The 18,116-nt window shown below is 57.7% G+C and overlaps 1 protein-coding gene across 4 annotated transcripts in view; it reads right to left on the bottom strand.

Moving 5' to 3' along the window:
* FRMD1 (FERM domain containing 1) overlaps positions 1–15,140 on the bottom strand; it is a 44,784-nt gene extending 29,644 nt beyond the window's left edge. For 3 of the 4 annotated variants that reach the window (XM_030929401.1, XM_030929403.1, XM_030929402.1), the window contains exon 1: positions 14,668–15,140. In XM_030929401.1, coding sequence (XP_030785261.1) covers positions 14,668–14,995 — 328 coding nt within the window. In that variant the 5' untranslated portion in view covers positions 14,996–15,140. The remainder of the gene's footprint in view (positions 1–14,667) is intronic. The other variant, XM_030929404.1, reaches the window with a different exon arrangement.
* Positions 15,141–18,116: the final 2,976 nt, after the last annotated feature.

Here is an 18,116-nt window from a genome sequence, read left to right as displayed (position 1 = left end):
CACTGTGCCCGACCTTATTTCACCTTTTTTATATTAGAAAGTTTGCAGACCGTGCAAATGATTCCTCCTACAGAGTGGGGTACGTGTTGGTCAGCAGAGCCTCCCACTCCGATAACAATGTCAGTCAACCCAGGTGCACAAAGAGGTTCAAGGGCCCTGTCAGCCACACATCCTGAGACGGCTCTGCGGGGAGATCGCAGGTTGCTGTCCAGGTGAGGGTGCGGTGGCCTCTTCCCACCACTCAGAGCTCTGAGCTGCGTGGGATGGCATGTGCAATGCATGGGCTGGCATGTGAGATGCACGGGCTGGCGTGTGGAGTATGTGAGATGCGTGGACATCCCACTCTCAGGCTACTCGCTGGGGAGATCAGGCTCCTGGGTCACATCACTTAAAGAGGGGCTGAGCAGGACACGCCCCTTAAAGAGGGGCTGAAGCAGGACCTATTCCTAGGTCCATCCCCTTCTGTTTCTGTTCACAGGGTCCCCAAGGACGCTGACCTCGCCGCCTCTCCGGGCACGGAGACCCTCCCAGACCCTCACGCTTCCACCCCTCGCATGGTGCTTCCAACCCTGGCCTCAGATCACAGATTGAGAACCTCGGGACTGGGGAGGGGCAGCATGAGCCAGCTCAGACACAGGGTGTCAGTGAGGGCAGGGTTCTGTGTGTGGTCCCACCCGGGCCCCTCAGCCCCGGGACCCTGCCCCGAACAGGCTTTCTCCCTCTGGTTCCGAGTCCCCCCCGCAGCCCCTCACCCCACCACAAGCCGGGGGTTAGGGCGCTCTTCATTCCCATCTTAGAGATAAGAAAGCTGGGGCTGAGAGAAGCTGGCGGGGGATGTCAGGGCCCACGCTGCCTCTGGGATGCTCCAGCTGGGGTCTCAGGGTGGGGACCATGTGAGCCCAAAGCCTGCAGCCATCACCCTCCTGCTGTCACCTGCCCCTGCCAGGAGGCGGAGGCCTCTGCGGACTCGGGTTCAGTGCCTGCTCCCCAGAGTGACTGGCTTTTTATTCTTGGAAAGAAACTATGGGCGGGGAAGTGGCTGGGAGGGAAGGCGAGCACAAAGGCCTCTCAGCTGCTACTGCTGCCTCAGCTCTGGACTTTTCCCTCCACCCAGAGGGCACATGCTTGGAATTCTCCTGCTGCCTCCCCCGGCATCTGATCTTTCTGGGCATAAACACTTGCCTGTGGGACCTCAGCTGCTGCCGCTGTTAACTCAGCACTTCAAAGCGCTCTAACCTCCCGGAAGGAAGACAGGAGCTGTGAGCCCATCAGGACCAGAGGGCCAGAGGCTCAGGCGGGCTCAGCTGCAACCAGGCAGGTGGGAGGGCTGTGTAGACAGGACCCCCAGGCTACCCTGTCACACCTGTCCCCTGCACACAGCACCAGCTAGCACAAGCCTTCCACTGGGGTCAAGGCAAACGTTAATTCGCATAAACACGTGCACTACTAACCAGGTGTCCGTGTGACCCACGGGCCTGCCTGTCCACCTCCCCACCCAGGTGTCCATGTGACCCATGGGCCTGCCTGTCCACCTCCCCACCGAGGTATCCGTGTGACCCACGGGCCTGCCTGTCCACCTCCCCACCCAGGTGTCCGTGTGACCCACGGGCCTGCCTGTCCACCTCCCCACCCAGGTGTCTGTGTGACCCACGGGCCTGCCTGTCCACCTCCCCACCCAGGTGTCCGTGTGACCCACGGGCCTGCCTGTCCACCTCCCCACTCCTTGTGTCCGGGTGACCCACGGCCCTGCCTGTCCACCTTCCCACCCAGGTGTCCGTGTGACCCACGGGCCTGCCTGTCCACCTCCCCACCCAGGTGTCTGTGTGACCCACCGGCCTGCTGTCCACCTCCCCACTCCTTGGGCCTGCTCTCGGGACACTGACCATACGTGTGCTGCTGAGAGCCCAAGTCCTCCCTGCCAGTTTGGCTCCTGGGGAACGGGAGCTGTGGCTTAGGGGAAGGGGACAATTTGGAAAGTAAAACAACTTCGTTCCAGGGCTGGCCCACATCAGGGCCATATATGCAGAGGCAGCAGCCTCCCTGGGGATCGGCACTGGGTGGTGAGGGTGGGCCCTGACACCAGGCACAGGTTCAAACACGGATCAGCCTCTGGCAGTGGGTCCCCGGGGGTCCCTGGATTTCTGTGTGCCTTCGCTCCCTCAACAGTACAGGGAGATCCTTCTGCTGCCGGTGGGTGAAGCGTCCAGGGTGCGTCACAGCCCCTGGGACACGGTCACTGTCAGCCTCACTGTTGTTTTTAGAGAATGTTTTTTGGGAGGCAACACCAGCTCCTCCTCGAAGGCCCGTGGACCTGTAGGGGACTCTTAGGAGGCTGCGGCTGCGTCCTCCTCCTTTCAGGGACCAGCCTCAAGACAGCAGCTGGGCTCTGGTCAGCTATCCTCTCCCTTGGGGAGCAGACCTCCGGGACGCAAGTGGAGGAGGACAAGGCAGGAGAGGCCGCCTCCGGACAGCTGTGTTTATCACTCACACTGTTTACCGTCACTGCACACAGATGATCAGCAGCAGACGGACTATCAGCAGCTTCCTTGCTGCTTCTGAATTCTCGACGAGGGTGCAGCCCTTCTAGAGCACTGGGGCAGGCCCCGTCTGTCCTCAGATCCCCGGGACGTTCCTGAGGGCCGCCCAGCGGGGAGCGGAAAGTCGAAGGCAGATGGGCACAGCAACTCTGTTTCAGACAGAAACGTCGCTCAGGTTTCACTAGAAAATGGAACTCCACTCCTAAAATAAGTGGGAAGCCGGGGCAGGTGCGGGAAAGCGCGTGAGCCCTGCAGTGAGAACAGACGCTCCCACGGAGGGGCATGAATCCCACCGGCGCTGGTGGTGCCCATCATCCACTTATTGAAGGGAGGTGCTGCCCTCCTCGCTGGCAGGAAAAGCAGCTACTCAGCAATTGCAGCCCATCCTCCACCTGCTCAGGCTGCAGGACGCGGGACTCAGTCTCTCAGTCTTAGCTCGGCTCTCCACCCTGTGTCCAGACAGTGAGCAAATCCCAGCGGTGTTACCCCCAAAACCCACCCAGCCTCTGTCTGACCCCGTTCCCACATCCACGTCCACTGCTGGGACCCAGCCGTGGCTGGCTTGTCTCCCTCCTGGATGGTGGCAACGGGCTCCAGTCTCTCTGCCATTCCTGTCCCTCTGCCTCCCACACTCTCAGCCCCGTGATCATACTAAACATGGACCACAGCAGAGAACAAACAGCTCCCTGCTCCCTCCTGAGCAGCCAGAGGCCTGAGAATCACCTCAAGTCCCTTGTGGGCTGGACTTGTTCACTCTCTGGCCTCATCCTCTGCTCCCACCAAGGGGTACCTGGGCTGCAGCCACCCTGGCCCCTCACCTCCCTGCCCCTGGGCCTTTGCATGTGCTGTCTGAGGGGCTCTTCCCCAGCATGGCTGCCCTGGCCCATCTCCTGCCTGTTCTCACTGCCTGCTCTGATGCTGCATTTCTTGGGAAGCCTGTTGCAAGCCTGCATTTTCATGGCTGCATATGGCATTTAGAGTAATTTGACCTGTGCCTGTTTGTTGTCTGTCTCTCCCTGGAAGGAAAGCTCTACCAGGTCTTACTTGCTGCAGTTTTGTTCCCTTCCGTCTCCCCACTGCTGAGAGCAGTTCTTGGCCACAACGCATGCTCAGCAGTGGGTGCTGCGCTGAAGTTTGTAGGAAACAGATGCCACCCAGGGCACACCTCCACCATGCAAGGTACTTCCACGTGATTCTCAGCCACCCTCTCGGGGGCTACTCTGTCCATTTTACTGATCTGCCAATTGGGGCTCATGAAGCCAACTCCAAAATCCAGGTCTCCTGGTTTTCATTCGAGGCTTGCCCACCAATTCCAGGCCATTTGCTGGAGACCTCGGGTCAGCAGGAAGCCCTCACTGGCCATCCGAGTGGACTCCCAGCTCCGCTCCCTGTCTTGGGCTCCGTGGGGAGAAGGTGTCTGTAAACTATGGGGGGTTATGATCTTGAATGTGAACCGCAAACTTTTCAGAGCTTAGTGCAAAAAGACAAAAGATAGCCCACACCTTCTTCCCGGTTCCAGACAACTTCCTGGTAACTAGAATGGTTAGTGCCAGCCAATAATAAAAGGCCAAGGAGCCACAGGGCTGGAGACCCTGCAGTGTGCGCCTTCCCGACAGAGGGCCAGGCTGCAGGTGGAGAGGCTCCTTCTCTGAATCCTCTTCCATGGACTCTGCTCTCTGTACCCCAAAACTGCTCCAGTTGGTTTTTCTGCCTGGAATGTCCTTTCTACCTGTGTCTCTGCCCAGAGCCTTCTCTGTCCCTCCAGGTTCCCAGCAGAGTCCTCCTCCTGTCCTCACCCCTCCTCTTGTCTCAGGGTCAGGCTCCTGGCGACTCCGTGGCCTCGGTCAGGTGTCAGCAGGATGGCTCAGGTCGGATCTCCACTGTGTGTCCTCGCCCTACAGTGTCTCTGGAGCTGGTGGGTGGATCTGGATGCAGAAACTCTGGGAGCAGGCCGGCAACCGCATTTGCGGGGCCCCAGCATCTGCGTATCTAGCAAGTGTGGTGCTGCCGGTCCACGACCCTGAGAACACGGCCTCTGAGTGACACATGGGCCCAGTAGAGGCCCACGGGCTGGAACTGAATTGCAGCTCCTCAGACACAGCGGCTGGGAGGCTACTCCGCAGAAGTGAAACACAGTCAACCAGAGACAAAACGGCCTCCGTTCTGCGTCCCCAGGACCCAGACTAACAGACTCACTGCCACGGGCCCAGCTCTGCCTTCATTCTGCTCATTCCGGAGCAGGTATGTCACTAGGAAGAAATGGTCAAGAGTGGCCAGTGACCAGCAGCCCAGTGTTCAGGTGTCCAGTATGAGCCAGGCGGCTTCCCCATGAGGTCCTTGAATGAGCCAGGCTCTGTCCAGCCTCCACAGCGCTGCACTTCCTGGCCCTCTGCTGGGCTGCCACTGGCCCATCTGTCGGCTTAAATGTCATCTCTGTGGACATAGCACTGCCAACCACCCAGCCAGGGGCCTCGCCAAGGATGCACCCGTGTGCCGCCGTGTCCCATCTGCTCCGAGGTTTGATGGGACCAGGATGGTCTTCCTTACTTGTCTATTATGTGTCCTGCTCAGTATCACAGCAGCTCCTCCACCCCACAGTCCTTGCGCATCTCCAGGACTTTGCAAAATGTTCTCGATAAAGACTCACAAAACAAATGCACACCGGGCTGCTCTGGACTGAAGGTCTGTGTCACCCAAATTCACCACGTGGAAACCTTTACTTGAGGGGGACGCTGTTAGGAGGTAGGGCCTTTGGGAGGCGATGCAGTCATGTGGGTGGGGCCTCAGGAATGGGATGACCCCTTTATAAGAGAGACCGTCCGCCCCTTCGTCCTGTGAGGACACTGCAAGAAGGTGCCGTCTGCAAGGAAGCGGCCCTCACCACACACCAAATTGCCTGGTGCCTTGGTCTCAGGCTTCAAGCCTCCAGACTACGAGGACTGAGTGTCTGTTGTTTAAGCTCCTGGTCTGTGGGATTTTGCTACAGCATCCTGAAAGGACTAAGACACTGTCCCAATCCAGTCACCACCAGGGGGACCTCTGCGACAGCCACCCTGTGAGCAGGCCTGGCCAAGGACGAGAGGACAGAGGCAGCCTTGACCCTGGATGTGCACACAACGTCGGTGTATCAGTCAGTTCTCACGTGCTCATAAAGACATGCCCAGGAATGGGTACTTTATAAAGGAAAGAGGTTTAGAGGACTCACAGTTCCACATGGCTGGGGAGGCCTCACAATCATGGTGGAAGGCAAGGAGGAGCAAAGGGATGTCTTCCATGGTGGCAGGCAAGAGGGCGTGTGCAGGGGATCTCCCCTTTATAAAACCATCAGCTCTTGTCAGGCTTATTCACCGTCATGAGAACAGCACAGGAAAAACCCGTCCCCGCAATTCAATGAGCACCCTCCAGGTTCCTCCCACCACACAGAGGGATGATTACCGTTCAAGGTAATAACCTCGGGTGGGGACATGGCTCAGCCATATCAGTTAGGTCACTGAAAACAGGTCCTGGGATCCAGAGCTCTCAGAACTCAAGGTCAGGGTCATCGTTCATCAAACGTCCACAGCCCGGCCTGTTGGCAAGCCCCACCGATGGCTGTGAGCTGACTGGCCCCACCTCACACTTGGCCACGCCAGCCCTGTGGAAATGTCACCACAGACCTGACAAGCAGCCTGCAGTGTAGACATTCGCTGAACTTTCACAGGAGGCTCAGGCTGCCTGGACCAAACCCAGGGCGCCCACTTGCCCGAGGCCCGGCAGCGTCCTAGGAATCTAAATCAAGGCAAACAGTCTTTGCACGAAACCTCGAATGAGGTTCTCAGATTTTTGTGTAGGCAGACCACGGGGATCAGAGGCCAGAAAGCCTCTGGAACTATTCGGAGACTGTCCACTGGGCACATGCACAGAGCAGGATAAACATGACCTTTATGATCAGACCCTCTGAGCAGCTGAGGGCCAGCGGCTCCCCAGGCATGATTAGCACTGCCTCCTCCTCAGGAAGCAAGGTGGGTTCTGGCCAGGTGGACTCCGGCAGGGAGCAACCTCTTTTGTTCGAGGTGAAATGAGATCTAGGGTTTTTTTTGGTTTCTTTGTTCTGTGGTTGGTTTGGGGTGGTTCTAAACGGCAGCCCTCAGGGCTTGGGGTTCAGTGTGGGATGCCTGTAAGGGACCCGCGCCCTCGGCTGACCCCTGTGCTTCTCCAGACTCTCCCTAGCAGATGACCCGGCAGCTATCCCTCTCTCTAGGTTGGCCAGTTCAGGAGACCCTCCCTGCTCAGCAAGGCCTGGCCCACTCTGTTCTGTCCACCTGCCTGTCTTCCCAGGCAAGCTGTGTATTTTTAAAAATAGATTTTATTTTTTAGAATAGTTTTAGGTTCACAGCAAGATTGAGAGGAAGGTGCAGACAGCTCCCATGTGCATGCAACCCCCACCCACACATGGCCTCTCCCACCCACACATGGCCTCCCCCACCCACACATGGCCTCCCCCTACCTAAACATGGCCTTCCCCACCCACACATGGTCTCCCCCCACCCATACATGGCCTCCCCAACCCACACATGGTCTTTTCCCACCCACACATGGCCTCCCCAACCCACACATGGTCTCCCCCCACCCACACATGGCCTCCCCCACCCACACATGGTCTCCCCCCACCCACACATGGCCTCCCCCACCCACACATGGCCTCCCCCTACCTAAACATGGCCTTCCCCACCCACACATGGTCTCCCCCCACCCACACATGGCCTCCCCAACCCACACATGGTCTTTTCCCACCCACACATGGCCTCCCCAACCCACACATGGTCTCCCCCCACCCACACATGGCCTCCCCCACCCACACATGGCCTCCCCCCACCCACACATGGCCTTCCCCACCCACACATGGTCTCCCCCCACCCACACATGGCCTCCCCAACCCACACATGGTCTTCCCCCACCCACACATGGCCTCCCCAACCCACACATGGTCTCCCCCCACCCACACATGGCCTCCCCCACCCACACATGGCCTCCCCCACCCACACATGGTCTTCCCCCACCCACACGTGGCCTCCCCCACCCACACGTGGCCTCCCCCACCCACACGTGGCCTCCCCCACCCACACATGGTCTTCCCCCACCCACACGTGGCCTCCCCCACCCACACATGGTCTTCCCCCACCCACACATGGCCTCCCCCCACCCACACATGGCCTCCCCAACCCACACATGGTCTTCCCCTACTCACACATGGCCTCTCCGACTTACAGCAACTTCCACCAGAGCAGTGCATGGGTTATAATCAATGGGCCTGTGCTGACTCACCACCATTACCCAGAGTCCATGGTGACACCAGGGCCTACTGTCGGTGCCAGCCATTGAGAGTGGTTCCACTGTCCCCAACTCTCAGCCAAGGCAGAACAGCTGGAGAACGCGGTGAAGGTGCTTACCCCTTTTCCAGATGTGTTCACCCACAGAGTCACATCAAGCAAAGGGTTTACATTATCCCCATTTCACAGTTGGAGGAAACCAAGGCCCGAGAGGAATAAAGAATTGCCCAGGTGCCTGTAATCCCAGCTACTCTGGAGGCTGAGGCAGGAGAATCGCTTGAACCCGGGAGGAGGAGGTTGCAGTGAGCTGAGATAGCGCTATTGCACTCTAGCCTGGGCAACAAGGGTAAAACTCTGTCTCAAAAAACAAAACAAAACAAAACAAAAATTGCCCAAGAAACAATTACAGAAACCAGAACCAAAGTACCCGGCCAGGTGCTACTTCTACTGGCCCCTCCCTCGCCACAACCCGTCTGTAACTCACCAGGGACTGGAGCCCCAGGGCAGGTCCAGTGTCCCCAGGGGCCACAGCAGGCTCTGGGCCTAAGGATGCCCTGGTGCCTGCACAAGGGGTGCAAGGGGTCAGAGGCATCCTGGACCCTCAACAGAGAGTGGAGTTACCCCTGCGCGTTTAGAGAGACTTGACAAAGCCTCCTCTAACAGAAGGGAGAGTGACTGTTTTTTCTGTACTTCACATCATGAATTTAAAAACCAGGAATCAAACTGCAGAAGGGGCACCGAGTGACCACAGCAATGTGGTGCCTGAGCCGCCAGGGACAGAGTACGGAGCCCACCTGGCAAGATGGCAGGGATAGTACTTGCCCGTCCCAGGTTCTGTGGCAGTTTCCAATGCCCAAAAGAGGCATGTTCCCCCGACGGGCACAACGGACCATAGTGCTCCCTCCCTCCCGGGCAGCAGGAGCATGAAGCTGACCTGTTAGTTGCTCAGAGGTCAGTGAAATGCAAGTCTGACCTCGGCCTTCCTGTCGTCGTGGACAAAGCAAGTCGCCTCTCAGCCTCTACACCCACCACAGGGCGAACGCGGCCACCCAGCCCCTGCCAGACCCCTGGCAGCCCCTGGCTTTGGACCGGGTCCTCCAACTGTCCTTCCTGTCCGTGCGCTCAGCCAGAACCCCAGACGGGTCTTTGTCACAGCCCTGAACTGCTCCCTACCAGAGTCTCCAGGACCCAGCACCTGTCGCTGGGGAGCAGGCCCAGGGCCCAGGGTTCAGACACAAATGCTCAGTGACGTCGACGAAGAAACGGGCCTTGTGCCTGGTCTCCCTCCGAAAACCCAGAAAAGCGGCCAGGAAGGTGCCCTGTACGGTTCCAGAGTCTTGAAGGAAACCATTGACCCAAATTGTGGTGTTCATGGAAAGGCACCAAAACAATTAAAAATATGTGAACCTCCAATCAGCGCTCTCCGGTTAAGTTTTAAAACCCCACACACCACTGTCCATTTAATTTTGCTACATTTAAGGACAACCCAGCTGTTCGGGTTGGAGGCCAGCACCTTCCCTTTATCTGAAGTCCACAGGCCTGGTCCGGTTTCCAGGCACAGATGTGGTTTCTCCAGGTCCTTGAAGTTTACTGAGAACTATGCGTCTGGCAGCACATGGATCACTGTGAGGACAGCCCAGCCCCAAGAGCTCCCGTCTCAGGTGCCAGCACTGAGAAGCCGGCATCCTCTTTCTACAAGAGCCCAAATGGAAGAGTTCTAAGACAGAGTAACTTCAACACGTGCACCGGAATGAAGGGGAAGTCATCAGCTTGGAGCTGGCCACGCTGGTAATTCTAGGCCTGAGACAAGGACCGTGGAAAGGGAGGACCACTGGCTGCTTTCAGGTGGAACAAGGCCACCTTCTTGCTCCCACCTCCCACTCAGGAAGCCTGGGCTGCCTGCACCTCTTAGCAGGACCGGTTGATCAGATGAACAAGCCAGTCCCCTGGCAAGACCTCTGGCGTGCAGCAGCCACTGGGCAGACAGACAAGGGCCACAGGCTGACCCTGACCATGGGGCCTGGGCCAGTGTGCTGCCCACATTCAGATGCCTGGGTCGTCGCTGGGCACCCTGCAGATGGGTGCCGACGTGACCCTAGGGGATGTCCAGGCCACACAGGGCTGGCCCACCAGGAACTGGGGTGTGCGCTCTGAGCCTGGCTCCCAGGTAGGGGAGTGCGCGGCTGTTGCCTTCAGGGCTCCTTGGTCTTAGCAGGAATGGCGGCCAGATGCTCTGAAGCCTCTGTTAGGATGTGTTTCCCTTCCTAGGTGGCATCAGAGCAGTGGTCCAGCGGCTCTGGCCATGGAGGCTGGTCGAGGGACGGAGGGGGCACGGCTTTTGAGTGCGTGCTGCCGGTCGGAGGCCAGGACCTAGCTGATCTCTGACTTATTCACTCACAAAATTGTGCACCGACCGCACCGACCCGGGGACACAGAAGTCTCCAAGCCTAGGGGCACAAAGGCACCAAGAGGAAGATTCATCCTGTGAGTTCAGTGCCAGTGACCATCGCCTTGGCACATGCACAGGGGATGGGGAAGCTCCCTGGAGAGCGGGGGTTGGGGGGTCCCACACAGGTAAGACCCCTGTAAGAGGCTCTATTTCCATGTATTTTGCATTTCCTATGTGGAGCAGAGCTGAGACAGGTGCTTTACTGTCACCTCTTCCTAATTCCTGCTGTAACCTGTAAGGTTCTTGCACACTGCCCAGCGTCCCAACACCTCTCTGAGCCGAGGCCAGAGCCCAACTCAGCCTGCTGAGCCCAGAGCACCTGGCCACACTCCACCGGCTGCTCCGTGTGTTTGATCACCACCATTAGAACACAGTTCCCACTGCGACTGGGACACCATGCCCCAGTGTGTCCATAGTAGGAAGTGCGAGGCTGCCAGGCCACCCTCCCTGCAGGACACCCTACACGGTACTGGCTTGGGATGTGACATTTTGGCAGCCAGTGCTGACCAGTGCACAGCTCCATGATGCACCGATGGCCGTGGGTCATTGGTGGGGCACACAGCCCGGCACCAGGCAGCCCCAGCCCTGCTGACTGGACAGGTGGGGCCAGGTGGGCTCCCGAGGCTTGGCTGGGGGCACCCGGTGGAAAGCATGTGGGAGGTGCCTGCGCCTCTGCCCTCTCCAGAACATGGAGCCCAGCGGGGGTGAGCCCGCCCTCCCCTGCAGCAAAGCCCTCCTTGGCCAGTTCCACTGTCCACCCTGGGTCTCTGCTGTCCCCAGCTCTCCTGCTGGGTTGCAGACGCAGCAGCCTCTCCCTCTCTTGACTGTGCCCTGCCCCCATCTGGCTGCCCCAGGGGTGTCGAACATATCATGAAAGGCAACGACCTTCTGGGAAGTCTCCACTGGGCCCAGGCCTCTCCGCTGTCCACCCCCAGTCCGTCTGCCACTGTGTGCTGTACTCACCATCCAGGGCCCAGGACACCCTGGCAAGCAGCTGGCACTCCATAAACACAGACAGACTCTGACTAATTGCTTCATTAGGAGTTTTGGACTTGACAATGGGTTTATCAGGGAATCAAATGCATTTCTGCACTTACAATATGTTTGGCTTAGGAGGAGTTTATCAGAAGGCCCATTGTCATTTGAATATCTGACCTTGAAAGGCAAATGGTTCCACATGGCTCCCAGAGCACCTGGCACTGTGCTGTGTCACTCACGCCCACGATAATCTGCTGTAGGCTGCCTGCCCACTGGGCAGCAGGTGGCAGGAGACGCAAGCAGAGATGGCGCGCTCCTGCTCACTGCCCGCCCTGGCTCTATAAATATTTGTTCAAAGAAAGAAGTGACCTTCCAGCCTCAGTGGTGCCTTTCAAGTGGCACTCCCCCCACCGAGCCTACGCCTGCTCTCCCTCCCCGGGTGGCACTGGGATGGAAGAGAGACAGGGTCTGGGTGAGTTACAGGCTCTAGTCATGGCTAGGAGGGGCAGGAATGCCTGCCCAGGGCGGGGGCTGCACGCTGTGGGCCACATGGACTGAAGGAGCCTACCTGGCCCAGCCCTCAGCCTTGTGGGCCCTCAGCTTCTGGCACCCTGGGTGATGAGTGTAGGGCTGGCAACGCCTCTCCGTGGATAATGACACCCCACCAGCCCTGGTGACCGGGGCTCAGGCAGATCCTGTGCTGAACTCATGGGTGCTTCTGGCTCAGGCAACACCAAAAGGACTCCTGATGTTTGATGGGACCCCCAGCACCATTCCATCTGGGGCCATGGCCATTGTCACCTGGTGCTCCTCCAAATGTTCCGGGAGGGACCCTAGGAAAGGTGAGGTTTCACTGACCCCTGGCAGCAGCAACAGTAAGAGCCTCCGCTGGCCCTGGCCTAGTGCCTCACCCACACGCTCAAGGCGATGGGAGAGCAGCCCCAGCAGGGTGACTGTGGCTGCAGCGATGGCCGCACTGGGACAGGCAGCACCTGAGATTGTCCCGGGCAAGACAGGCTTGGGGTCCACCTATGAGGAGGGGAGACTTGAGCCTGTTCAAAATACAGCCGTTTTCAAAACTGAAGGCAAAATTCCTGTCAAATCCAAAGCCCTGGTTTGCATCTTAGTGAAGATGCTCCGGACAAAGCTTAAGGCAGGGTGGGGAAGCTGGTGTGCTTGGGAAGCCACTGTACTTTCAGAATACTGAGGCTTCCAAACAGACACCTTGTAGATGTCAAGAAAATGACCCGACTGCTTCTAAAACAACAAACAAAATTGTGAAACATCAGACAAAATCTGTGTCGTAAACAACCTTGCCCTGCCACCCCTGCCAACACCGACTTTAAAAGCTTAGAGGGCCCTAGTGACAGCGTGGATAAGTGGACCAGCTCCAGCGCCTCCTTAGCTATGGGAGGCGGTCACTGTACCTGCAGGAAGTGAGTGAACCGCTGCAAGGCCGAAGCCCCTCCATTAGCAGGGGCCGAACAGAGCTCCTCAGAGAGGAAGCAGTGATCTGTGAGGCTGAGTCTGGGAATCCCCCTCTCCAGGTGCTTAGGAGGAGCTGTGGGGTCTCAGCGGAGGAACTGCACCAAAGACAGTCAATGCAGAGCCGATGCATCCTGGCTAAACTGGGTCTCGGTGACAGGCTGCCCTGCCTGGCCTGGCTTTCGGGGAGACATTTCCTGCTGCGTCCTGCAGAGAACACCCTGCGGTCCTCAGGTTCCCAACTTCCTTAGTCTTCTCAGGGCCTAGTGTTTCCTGAGTTCAATTTCAAGTTCATATCTGAAGGGGTCTGACAGGGGCCAGGCCAGAATCCTGGAGAATTGGCACCCCAATGACAAGTAAGCTGTCTCTGGAAACTTCTCCATGGGTCTGGACCCCCTGCTCCACTCTGGGGTATATGTTCCCAACTGTGGAGCTCATACAAGCCCACCAGGCCATTCCAGCCATGCCCAGAGACTGGAAGGGGCCCTGTAATGCCCCCCGAGTCTCAAGAGGCCTCCCCATTGCATGACAAAGCCCAGGGTGCCTGGTGACCTCTTGCGCTGCATTCCTGGGCACCAGAGAATCCTTCTAAAGCCCACCGGGGAAAAGGAGACATAAAAGATGTTGAGTGGGGTACGACTGACAGAGACCCCTGTGTCCCTGGCCAACCAGGCTGCACCCCCTGCCCCACCTGGAGCGCCTGGTGCTGGGGACGGCTCCTCCCCAGCTCCTGTTCTGCCTGCCTCTTTCTCCAGAAAGACAGACTGCACCGGCCCTGGTCCGCGGGAGCAGGTGGGATAGGTGAAGGTGCAGCCCACTTTGGTCTTCAGTCATCTTTTCGTTAATGCTTCATGGGGCTGGGGTGGGGGCTGGGGGGGAGGTCTCACAGAGAAGGGCTGAAGTTCTGAAGTGGCATGGGTGGGGAGAGGCGGTATTTAGGGCTGCCCAGAGACGGTTCCCCTTCCCCACCACCCCTGCCCAGTCTACTCAGGAAACACCACCACCTAGGCCCTTCCAGACCCTTCCCGGCCCTTCTAGACCCTTCTTGAGGTCCCGCTCCCACGTTCACTCATCTCCCACTCCAGCCTTACTTTCAAAGAGGGGAGAAAGGGGGAGCTTTGGACGATCTCATGGAAGAAAGGCGAGGATGTCCTCACCTTGGTAATTAAATGCTTAGATGTCATTTTGTGACCTCATGTCCGTTCCTGCCCCTGCAGCACACAAATCACTCAAACCTGCACCTCATCTCAGGTGCCCGCCTTTTGGCTCTGGAAGCAGCCACAGCTGCGTTTCTAGAGGAGCAAACTTGGTTTGTAGAAGGCAGGAGCAGAGCCTGACTCCAGGATCCTCCAGGCTTGTGTGGGCACCTTTCAGGGTCCAAAGCCCTCTAGAAACACGCTCCAAAAAGCAAATTCCAGCCCACACCAGGGTGAGGGTGGGGCGGGGAAGCGGGCAAAGGCAGGCAGAGCTTCCGGTTCCCTTGGCCAGCTCCAGCTTCTGAGCACAGAGCCCTGGGGAGGGCAGACAGGAGGCTGGGGGAGGGGACAGGTGAAAGGGAGAGTGTTGGACTGGAGGAGAGTTGGGGAGAGATGGGAGGAAAAAGGGGGAGGTAAAGAGGAGGTGGGGGAAAGTGGGGAAAGTGGGGGGGGTGGGGGCAGGGGGAGAGGGCCGGGGCTCCTTCCAGAAGGCAGGCAGGGGGCACATAGCGCGGTGCAGGGACGCCCGTGGGCTGGCGGGTCCTCCCAGACCCGGCCTCAGTCCTGGAAGCCCCAAGCGGAGGACAGCGGAAGCCCTGGGGCGCAACCCCTGAAACTCGACAGTTCGCGCCACTCCCCGCCTCCGGGGTCCCCTCGCCTGGGGCGGCGGCTGGAGAAGGGCGCACCCCGCCCGCGGAGACCCACGCGCTCACCTGCGGGCGCCAAGGTCCGGCTCCTCGTCCGGCTCCAGGCTCCGGGCCGTCCCGCGGGCAGTGTAAAAGCGGCCGCCGCTCTTGTGCCCTCCGGGTGGGACCACGTGGGGAGGCGGCCCGCGCTCCGGATTGGCCGGCGCCGCCCGCCCCCTCCCCGCCCAGCCGACCCTCCCGGGCGGGACCGCAGGCAGTGCAGGTTCTCGGGGGTAGCACCGTCCTGGAGGTCGCACGGCCCCAGAGTTGCCTGTCCCAGGGGTCGCCCAGTCCGGAGGGTCGCTCCATCCCCGGGTCGCACGGTCCCCGATTGCCCGGCCAGGGGCTGCAGCATCCCAGCCTTGCAGAGGCGAGCGCGCCACCCACCCCAAACTGGCCTCCCCCTGCGCGGACGCACCGGGTTCCGCGCCCTGCAGGCTGCTGGCGACCCCGCCGCCGGGTTTCTCCCCGGACCTCACAGCGTGGACAGCCCACTCGGAACGGCGGTATGCATTTGAACCCATCGCTGCCTGCGTTGTCGGTGGACGCCGTGGACCCTGGGCGGGCAGCGTGGAGCACGGAGCGCGGAGGGGAGACCTGCTCTGGGGGACAGTGGCAGGGAGGGGATGGTCCTGGGATTTGCATGGGTGATGGGCCAGTTCCAGCCCTGGGAGCAGGAAGACGACGCGGAGGTGGAGCTCTAGGAAGGGGTGGATGTTACCACAGTGCAAAACCACACCACTGCCCAGGGCGATTTGCCCCCTCTGAGGGTGACATTTGGGCAGACACCTTTAGGAGCCAGGGAGGAGGCCTCCTGGATATTTGGGGCGAAGTCGGGATCCCAAATTGAGGACCAGCAAGTACAGAGGCCCCAGGCATGCTGGGGTTGAGAGAGAGCAAAGAGGGAGAGAGGGCGTCATTCCTGACCGCTGAGGCTGAGCGCCCAGAACCCAGCCTTGGCTGTGTTCTGAGGCTCTTGGGAACCAGGTTCCAAACCGCCCAGCATCGCGGCTCAGGGCACTTCTCTACCGTCCTAGTTTGGATTTCTCCTTCCCCTTCCTCCCCCTGCCCCAGGCCTCATATATTCGTGGCTGGTTTTCCTTCCATACTGATCTTCCAGCATGTGATACTATTTAGCCGTTCATTTTGACAGCCTCCCCAGGTTAGAATTTAAGTGCCAGCAGGGCAGATTTTTAAAAATCTATTTTGTTGACTGCTAAAACCCAAGCACCTCCAAGAGCTGCTGGCACTGGAGAGTTCTTGGTGGAATGAATAATTCATGTATCAGGGCCCAGATCAAATACAACAGCTCAGGTAGAGTCCTCCCACTCCGTTCAGTCACGTTCAGCAAACCTGGCACCTTGCCTTAGGGGAAGTAGCTCCTAGGTGGATTGAATTCCCTTCTCCTCCTCTTCCTTCTGCGCTCTAGAAGGAACAGAGCAATGAACCATTTAAATGAAGGTGGTTCGTGCCATCCACACACTTGCACAATAAGGACAACTGGGTGGCAAAGAGCTGGAGGGCTGAGTCAGGAGGTCACAGACCAGCAGGAGCCAGAAATAAGACTGGGCCTGATGTCATGGTGCCTGGGAGCTGTGTATCTGCCCTGAGTGATTTTTGCTTTTTGTGTTTATTTGTAAGCTGGTAGCAGACAGGTGACGACTTCCGTATTCACCTGCCCTGGTCGTCTGGAAGCAGTCTCTTCGTCACACCTTTCACCCAGGGAGTGAGCCCACTCTTGGTCCGTGATCTCCGTGGGGCCCTCGCTCAGTCGTTGCATCTGGTCCTGTCCTCTGTGGAGATGGGACGGTGTGGACTCAGTCCTCCACATAGCCCCAGATGACAGCCCGCCCGCTGTTTGGAGCTGGCTGTGATCTCATCTTTGAGTCACATCTCAGCGTTGCCTCCTTCCCTTGTAGATCTCGTTATTCTCTGCATTGCCACAAAATAACCTGCATGTGAGAATGACGAAATTACTTCGTGAAAAGGGTGGTGAAATACCAGGTATTGCTGATGCCCAGTATGTAAGTGCGTCAGTGTATGCAGAGTTATCACACATAGCAGCAGCAATGTGATGGAGAGAGCGAATTGGGACTTAACTCGGGAGCCTCTTCAGTGCCACAACGACTCGGTAGCAGTGGCCCTGCCTGGTCTAACTTACAGGACACACAACGCGTCAATCCTCATGTGTCCAGAAGGTGCTAGAATAACAGCTGCTGGTGCTGCCGTGCTGCCACCCACCTGGAGATGCAATTCCCTGGCGTGAGAGGACGTCTTATGTGACATTTGCATAATAAAACAGCAAATAACTCTTGACTGTTGGATTGGGAGTTTAATGCTTCTTTCTCCTTAGAAAAAGACAAAAGCTTTTATGTCTGGGGAAGCGAAAGAGGAGGAGAACAAGGATATCACTTCAAATTTTAATGGCGAAGACAAGGAAGACAATTCGTAAAAATCATGTTTTAATATTTACAGAGAAAAATGTCTGGCAGGAAATACATTAAAATACATCAAAAGGAGTAAGATGTCCTGGTTTTTTTTTTTTTTTTTTTTTGCTTGTTGATTATAAAAATGAATAGTTATTTGTATAATAAGAATTAACAAAAAGAATGAAAACAGCCTGAAGAGTAAATGCTTTAACTCTTGGAAACAAGGCGGGTTTCCCTGTGTTCGATTTCTGGCTGCAAACGGAGCAGAGCTTTAGGACCAGGAGCCAGCAGCCTGGCTCTTCACACCTGCTGGGGCCGGGAGAGGTGCAGCCTCTCACTGTCAATCATCTCGTCTCTAGCGGCTTCTTGAGTAACTCGCCCCAAATCACCTGTGTCAGTTTCTCCTCCGCGAGAGCTTCTGCAGTAAAATTTGGCCCCAGGTGTGTTGTATTTTGTGGCTTTAAAAGGCTCCCCATTGCCCTTCTCTGAACGTCAGCTTTGTCTTCGGACCACACCCACCTGAAATCCATGTTCCTGACTCTGGCCTTGGCTGCCACACATCACCATGTGATTCTTCTCTTCAACGGAACAGTTGTGAAGAGATATTTTTTCTTTGTTTTGGTGTCTTACTTTTTAAAGGGCAGCTACAGGAACTCTCACTCATTGCTGGTGGGAATGCAAAATGGCACAGCCACTTTGGAAGACAGTTTGGCAATATCTCAGGAGACTAAACATGCTCTGACCGTAGGATCCAGCAATCACACTGCTTGGTATTTGCCCAAAGGAAATGAACACTTAGATCCAGAAAAACCTTCATGTGCCTGTTTATAGTAGCTTTATGCATTGTTGCCAAGCTTGCAAGCAATGATGATGCCCTTCAGGAAGTGAATGAATCAATCGTAGGACCCCCAAACAAGGGGGTGCTGTGCAGCAGCAGCAGGAGCGTGGAAGGGGGCGTGGAAGGGGCTGAGCCACGGAGCAGGGTAGGTGTGGAGGAGCCTTCCAGGCAGGGCCTGCTCCGTGAAGGAAGCCGGCCTGAAAATGCTT

Source organism: Rhinopithecus roxellana, chromosome 4, assembly GCF_007565055.1.
Source record: "Rhinopithecus roxellana isolate Shanxi Qingling chromosome 4, ASM756505v1, whole genome shotgun sequence".
In the NCBI taxonomy this organism is placed as follows: domain Eukaryota; kingdom Metazoa; phylum Chordata; class Mammalia; order Primates; family Cercopithecidae; genus Rhinopithecus; species Rhinopithecus roxellana.
This window is presented reverse-complemented; position numbering and strand designations above follow the sequence as displayed.